This window comes from Terrapene carolina, unplaced genomic scaffold (assembly GCF_002925995.2).
Source record: "Terrapene carolina triunguis isolate 2854851 unplaced genomic scaffold, T_m_triunguis-2.0 Scaffold502, whole genome shotgun sequence".
In the NCBI taxonomy this organism is placed as follows: Eukaryota; Metazoa; Chordata; order Testudines; family Emydidae; genus Terrapene; species Terrapene triunguis.
This window is the reverse complement of record NW_020664853.1, coordinates 228645-236471: the sequence shown is the minus strand read 5'-3', so window position 1 is coordinate 236471 and position 7827 is coordinate 228645. Positions and strand designations below refer to the sequence as shown.

Below are 7827 nucleotides of genomic sequence, written 5' to 3'. Positions count from 1 at the left end.
TTCAAGTTAGCTTTTGGTGTGAAATGTATCCAATTTAGTCTTTCCCCACATTCTATAAAGTTACATTAAAAAACAAACATACACACACCCAAAAAAAGCAAGCAAGCAAACAAAAACAGGTTTCCCAATAATAGATGAGGAGGTGTCAATTCCAGGAGAGGCAAAGCTGCTTTTGTAATGAGCCAGCCACTCCCAGGCCCTATAGAAAGCCCAAATTAATGGTGTTAAATTTGCAAATGAATTTTAGTTCTGCTGTTTCTCTTTGAAGTCTGTTTCTGAAGTTCAAGAATAGTTTTGTTCAAGAATAGTTACTTTTAAATCTGATATAGAATGTCCAGGGAGGTTGAAGTGTTCACCTACTGGCTTTGGTATGTTACTATTCCTGATGTCCGATTTGTGTCCATTTATTCTTTTACGTAGAGACTGTCCGGTTTGGCCAATGTACATGGCAGAGGGGCACTGCTGGCACATGATGGCATATATATAACATTAGTAGACGTGCAGGTGAATGAGGGAAGAGCATAATACATTCATTTAACTTCCCAACACTTTACATAAATATATCTCACATGACATCAAAATAGTCTGGTTGTTATTATTTTTGTGCACATGTGGGCTCTTATCTTTTTTACATCTGAAACCCACTAATTTATTTACATATTAATTATTATTATTATTATTAACTAAACTCTTCAATAAGTGTCCAGTCAATGCTTTGGGCATCCTTGACAACCTTTTAAAAATACATGTGTGAAGAAACAGACCTGGGCACTTTCCCAAGAGCAAATAAAATAACGCAGCAGCAACACAATCAGAGCCAAAATTGAATAATGAAGATGCTGATCTTGCTGTGTGGTTAAGTTTACACACTGGGAGTAGTTACATTGACTTTATGTCAAGCATGTTGTTAAGACACTTCAGGGGCCTAAATAAATCCTCTAAGAAACAGTAGACACAGTGCGAATTCCTACCTGATTCCATCTTGTGAACATAAAAAGTAAAGAAGAAAACAATAAAACCAGGGAGAGGGGAGCAGGCTCTGGAGCTGTGGCAGAATGAGAGAATCTTCATCTTCATTGTAACTTGATCTAGATAACAGGAAGGAGGAGGGGAAAAAAACTTCCTCATAGTGAGTATAACACTGATTAACATTAAATCATTAAAGTCAGATATTAAAGAGGACACATTAAATAAAAAAGGAATAAATACATAGCTAAATGAACTCTTTCATATTACGGAGCGGAGAGCTCTCCCGTCGGCAACATAAAACCACCTCCGTGAGCAGCAGAAGCTCTGTTAATGGGAGACGCTCTCCCGCTGACATAGTGCTGTGCACAATGGCGCTTATGTCCATGTAACTTATGTCAGTCAGGGGGTTGGTCTATTCACACTCCTGAGCAACATGAATTCTGCCGACTTCAGCTATTGTGTGGACACAGCCTCAGGCACTTCTCTTTGGCAGAGGAGCAAGGTTTAGGACACACCCCTGTTGTGAGCATTTCCCATTGGGTAGTTTAAATGGCTCCCCACCTAGCGTGCTGGCTCTTGTGGATGGCATTGTAAGGCACTTGCCTGTCTCCATTCATCGTGCTGGGAGACTAGGCGCCTAAGTCAGGCTGTGTGGATTGCAGTGTTCTTCTTGTGATGTTCTAGGCACCTAAGAATGAGGTGCGGGTGATGCTCAGCATTGTAACACCTAAGTCCCTTCATGGATCCCACCCCCAGTCATTTCCATTAGAAGCTCACAGAAAGCAAAGACACAGACCTGGCCGAAGGTGGGGTGTCTTCTTTTTCTCCCTTTAGATCCCATCTTTTAGCTCATGGCCACCCCAGTTGAAGGGGTGGTTTTTTTTTCTTCAATGCAATAGCAAACACAAGGCAGTGATCTCATTATACAGTCCCAGTGGAGATGAGGAAAGTGATGCTTTCACCTCAGTGTAGTTACTCAAGGTGATCGTTAACCCTCCCAAACAGCCTCCAACCCACAGAATTCTTCTTGACCAGTTACACTGAGGTGAAACCACCACTTGCCTTGTCTACACACAGATTGTACAATGAGAGAGAGAAACCTGCACCCTAGTGTAGACAAACCCGCAGAGACCGTCTCTCGGAGCAGGTCCCTTCCCATGAAACCCCCCGTGGACACCACAGCAATTGCTGACGGGCAGAAGAAATGTGAACAGCGTAGTTCATATCTCTTTAGCCACCTCTGAATAAATTCAACACCTCTGGACAGGGCTGTCCCTAGCTATTCTGAGGCCCTATGCAGCCCCCCTGCAGGGGGTGTGTGTGGGGCCCCAGGCCTCCACAGGGGAAGGGTGGGGCTGCTTTGGGGGGTAGGGAGGAACCACTTACCAGTGGCGTGGCTGGGGCCAGGTCGCTGCACTTCCTGCTGCTGGTGAGTGTAGGCCCGGCCCTCCTGCAGTCCTCAGGGGAGTGGGGGCGGGGCTGAGGTGGAGCAGGAGCGGGGGCCATGGGGAAGAGGTGGGGCAGGGGCAGCACGCAGCTGTGCAGGGCACCAGGAAATTTGGTGCCCCAAATTTCCTGGTGCCCTACGCAGCTGTGTACTTTGCGTATGGGTAAGGACGGCCCTACCTCTGGAAACAAAGAAGAGAGTCAGCACCGTGTGTTCAGCCCCCTCTCCACAGAGCCCAGCTGAGGAATTTTCTGATTGACATGGCTATAGAAAGCACAAGGGACAGAGCACAGGCTGGATAGCAACATGTCACAGTAAAACCCCAGCTCTCATCAGAGGGACATGCCGGTGTATTCCCTGTTGGTGCTGTGGGGACACAACCAAGTAGGGAAGCAAATCCTATGACTCCGCCCCTAACAACTGCAGCTGGAAAATTCAAAAGGAACAAATCATGCTTTATTTACTGTAAAGACCGGTCAGAGTGCAAAGGAGCTGAGAAGCAGCTTTAATACCCCAACAATGGAAAACAGACCCACAGGTTTCGGGAACAGTTATTTTTAATGAAACTAAAATGGCAACAAAGTCAAGGAAGTAACATATGAAATTAATGAGTGACAGTCGCACCTTCAGTGACGTTTTATAATTCTCTGTCCCTTTTTTTTTCCCTTCTCTGTCACACTGGTCATTTGTACTCACCATTTTTCTAGCACTCATTTCCCATCCCTGTTTATTTCTCTGTGTCTTCCACTCTCCTCTGATCCCTGTCACAGATCATTCCCCTCATGTTCTCCATTCTTTCCCCGAAGTTTATCCCTTCCCCTCTCACTGCCTCTGGCTCTTTCCCCTCTTCAGAGTGTTTACCTTTCATTGTGTTTATATTTAATTTTCACCCTTTCTCCAGGACTCTGTTTGTTTTCTTTTACTTTATTTTTTCCTTGTTTTTTCTCTGTTCCTTCTGGTTCAACCCAGCCTGCCCCCCCACACCCCACCCAACCCATGACTCGAACTTAGAAATCATGAGTCAGAACCAAAAATCATGAACTTGACCCCCAAAACATGAGGTCTCAAAACAATATATAAGGTATCCTGCTTTATCTTCTGATTTTTGAACTCTCCCTACCCATCCCGCATGTGTGTGACAATTACAGTGTTACCGGCTCTCCCGTAGTTACAGAGGAAGGTGATTGGGCCCCTGTGGCAGGAGCTCTGGCTGGGAGCCCCAATGAGATCTAATCCCACCGATCTGTATAAAACGCTCCCTGCTGCTGCAGAGATTCCAGCTTCTCCCCAATCCCCCAAACCCTGATTGATTCATTCTGTGTTCCTGCCACCCCCACATCTGCCTGTCCCCAGCCCGGCTGTTAGTTCTGCCCTCTGCCCAGCCCCCACATCTTCCCTCAGGGCCCCTCTGCCCCTCCTGCAGCCCCAGGGTTCTTCACCCCCCCACCCCCTCCCATCCCTGGGGCTGCAGAGAGGGGGAGGAGCTTCCAGGGGACATAGAGATGAGGAGCCAGAGGCTGGGTAGATGGGAGTCCTACAGAGTCATAGAGACTGGGGAATGTGAGGCTAGAGATGCTAATTTCAGGGTCCCCAGTCTCAGGGACACAGTCTGAGCCGGGATCCCCACCCCACCCAGAGCCAGGGTCGGATTCTCTCCCCAGGGACAGAACCTGGCGGGAAAGTGAAGATCAGGGCCTCGTCACCAGCATCGATAAATGTCACCTGCCCCTGGTCACAGTCCAGACAAACCCGGATCCTGCTGGGGATCTGGCTCAGGGGCAGGGGGATCTCAGGGGAGGTGAGAGCCTGGAACTGATCCCTCCACCGCTCCACAGCCCAGATCCCCTCATCAGGGCTGAGGCTGATCCCTCCCTTCCTCCTCACAGACTCTCTGGCCACCCCCACAGCCCAGAATCGCCCAACCCCCACCACCACCTCCCAGCAATGTCTCCCCGAGGTGAATCCCTCACAGCCCAGCACACAGGGATCCAAGTCAAATCTCTCAGGGTTGTCGGGCAGATCCTGCCATGTGTCTCCCCATCTCACACTTTTCCGATCCTCAGACATGACAAGTCGGGGATGAGCCGTGTCAGGATCCAGAGTCACATTCACTGGGGGGAGATAGAATCCGAGCGTTAGGGGCAGAGCTCGGCCCTGGGGGAGGGTTTGATGGTGTCAGTGACAGAATCTGCCCCAGCTGGAGTGTGACTCAGGGAATCTCCTTCCTCCAGGATGTACCCATCAGATCAGAGATCTCAGCACAGTGCTGGGGAGAGTCACTCCCCTGGCAGAGATGGGTCAGTGACAGGGTGAAAGTATTGGCTGGGCCAGGCCTGTGACTCTGAATCTTTCCCCTCTTGCCTCCACCTCTCTCCAGGAAGGGGATAAGGGTCTCTGGGAGCCCCAGCAGATGGTACAACTCAGTGAACATTGACAGAGCTCCCCTCCCCCTCCCACCTTAAATCTCACTATGTCCTGTCTTCCCCTGTGCTAGACTTTGCAATGGGGCCTCCCCACTGCACCCTGCTTGCTCTGAAATGTCACAGCTCAGACAGGAACAGGCCACATGGTACCAGGATTGAACTGTCCCAGAATTTCACTGCTCAGCAGCAGTCACAGCGCAAAAGTATAAACCCACTGAATGGGAAGTTTGAAAAATTGAAGATGAGATTGCTTATGTTAGAGAATGGGGAACCTGTGTGGTTCGGAGTCAGATGCACATGTAAGCAGAGTCAGGATGAGCTCTACCCTGACATCTGGTGGTGAATTGTAGCAAGTTGTGGAAAAGAACTTCAGGGGCTGATCTTGTTTGCATAGGCACACCCACCTCGCCTAGCATGAGCCCACAGCAGCCCAAAGTGGTCACTTTGGCTGCTGTAGGATCCCCAGTTTCTCTGTTATTGGCGCAGGAGGAATAAAGTGTTGTTGCCCTGATTATGTGAATTATGGCCAATGAAACTGTTTTATGACAGAGGGACTCGCCATCAACTAAGTAGCACTCGTTAGACAAGGGACATGGGTTCCAAAACCCAGTGAATTGAGAGAGGCTAGGGATATGTAGTTGTACCTGATAGTATCCACCCTTGCTGGATCTGAAACACTAATTGCACTGTCTTCTCTCTCCACTGTAGAATATCAGAGCTGATTTTAATTCTATTAGGAGTCTAGCAACAGGCTGCTGAGCTGAATTCACTTTGGGCCAATGGAGCACCAGCACTGAGGCTTCCCCACTACAAGCTAAACTCACTAAAGCACTAAAATTGCTGAGAGCTGACATCACTGAGTGCTGTGGGGGGGCCTGAAGATATGTTGCTGAGCAGCTGGCGGAGCAGAGCAGTTTGCAGGATGACTGAAGCAGCTTGCGGGATGGCTGGTGGAGCGGAGTGGCTGGCAGAGTGGAGCAGTTTGTGGAGCTGCTCACGGGATGGCTGGTGGAGTGGAGTGATTGGTGGAGTGGCTCACAGTGAAGGCTGCAGCAGAATCCCATGGAGAGGTGGGACAGTCGGCCTTGGACCACATAAGGTGCCCCCCCTGGTTGGGAGGTAAAACTCTGCAGATAAACTTTTGAACTCTGGGGCTGCACTGACCAGAGACAGAGACATTCGGGTTGTTGGACTTTAGGGTGATTTTTGGGTTGCTGGACTCAAGAGACTTTTGGGGTGTTGGACTTTTGGGACTTTGGGTGATTTTTTTGGGGTTGCTGGACTTAAGACCCTGAGGGGAAAAGGACACTGCCAAACTTACTTGGGGGTGGGTATTTTGCTCATGGTTTGTTATGAATCCTGTTTGTGGTGTTTCCCCAACATAATGCCGCATTGTTTCCCTCCTTTATTAAAAAGATTTTGCTACACTCAGACTCCGTGCTTGCGAGAGGGGAAGTATTGCTTCTTAGAGGCGCCCGGGGGGTGGTATGTAATTGTCCCAGGTCACTGGGTGGGGGCTCGAGTCGGTTTTGCATTGTGTTATTGAAACGGAACCCCTAGATACTGAACCCGGCCCTTGTTGCTGCCAACTCAGATAGGCAGAAGGGTTACAAGCAAAAGGGGAAGCTACGTTATTCCTTCTTGTAGAGAGTAGCGAGGGGGGTGGAGGCACCACCAAATAATTTCATAGAAAAAAAAAGAAAGAAGATACACCCTGCTGAGTGGGTGGCGGGATCCAAAAGAACCCAGACCTGTCCATCAAAACCTGTAAGCGGATTGGCATTAAAGGAGGTAACCAGGTGGAGAGGGGCGCTACAAGTACATTAGCATGAGGCAGGGAGTGAGGGGTTAACACAAGGGAAGGGGGTTCATGGTGGGAGAAGCTATAAGTGTGGGGGGAGCAGGGGTGGATTAGGGTTTTGTGGGGCCCTGGGCCAGAGCAAATGGGGACCCCTCCCCACCTCTTGTGCCTGCAGTTCTCTCACCCCCTTGCGCTTCTGCTAGGGAAAGGGCATGTAGGCTAGCCACGCACCACCCACCTGGCACTCCAGCCAGAGAGTGGGGCAAGCCCTTACACCCCAATCCCATTCCCTGGCTAGAGTGCCAGGCGGGTGGAGTGGGGCAAGCCCTGCAAGCCCCTGAGCCCTGACCCCACTCGCCTGCAGGAGCGCCAGGCAGGCAGAGAGAGTCGGGGCATGGAGGCACCCATTTTTCATGGGCCCCCCAATTGGCCAGGGCCCCTTGGCACAGGCCCCGTTGGCCCAGTGGCAAATCCGCCACTGGAGGGGGGGAGGTGTAGAATAGGTGGCTGGTGGAAAGAGGGAGAGGGTCATGCTAGTGATGGGGAGGCTAAAGTGACATCCTGTTTACCAGAGATGGGAGAATGCTGAGATCATGGTGGATGGAGACAGGAGAAAAGAGACAAGCTCATAGCTCTGATCACAGGAGCTCCCCAGATGTGTATAATGGAGCCAGAAGAGCCCCCGTCTGCGACCAAGGCTCTGTTCCTCTGCTTGAGACTGGAGCAAGAGTCACACACAGACACAGTCCCTGCTCACCCCATCAGCGTGGGGTTATTGCAGAGCTCCTGGCCTTCTTCAGAGGGGAAAAGATGAAGGAAGAAACAGAGAGAAATTGGAGATCGGCCATCAGTGCAGGGAAATAAAACAAACTCCCCCTGGAGAAGTGGCTGTGGAGGTGCATGTCCCACTGGATCTGTACAATGAGTTGCAGCTGCTGTCACAGATCTCTGCCGGGTGCAGTGCACATGCGGGCGGTGGAGGGGCACGAAGAGTAGATGCAATATGATATAGATTCATTATGGTTTAATAGGACATAGGCACAAACCCTGCCTCACCTTGTGTTGCGCCGTGAAATGCAGGGTGCTAGAGAGGTCTGCCCTGAACTATCACAACCACTCCCACATTCAAGGAAAAAGAGCCACATTGCCTCATAGGGACTGATATTTGGACATTGATAAATATGATC

At 50.0% G+C, this 7827-nt stretch overlaps 2 protein-coding genes across 2 annotated transcripts in view; both read right to left on the bottom strand.

The window, feature by feature from the left end:
• Positions 1 to 3843: 3843 nt before the first annotated feature.
• Positions 3844 to 4585, bottom strand: LOC112114022 (vespryn-like; the record flags this gene model as incomplete). Its single annotated transcript, XM_026658704.1, has 1 exon — positions 3844 to 4585. A coding segment is annotated over one exon (573 nt), but the record flags the coding sequence as incomplete, so codon positions are not given.
• Positions 4586 to 4657: 72 nt separating this feature from the next.
• Positions 4658 to 7827, bottom strand: part of LOC112109929 (zinc finger protein RFP-like) — a 91886-nt gene continuing 88716 nt past the window's right edge. The window contains exon 4 of the mRNA XM_029913172.1: positions 4658 to 4700. Within this exon, the coding sequence (XP_029769032.1) occupies positions 4658 to 4700 (43 nt within the window). The remainder of the gene's footprint in view (positions 4701 to 7827) is intronic.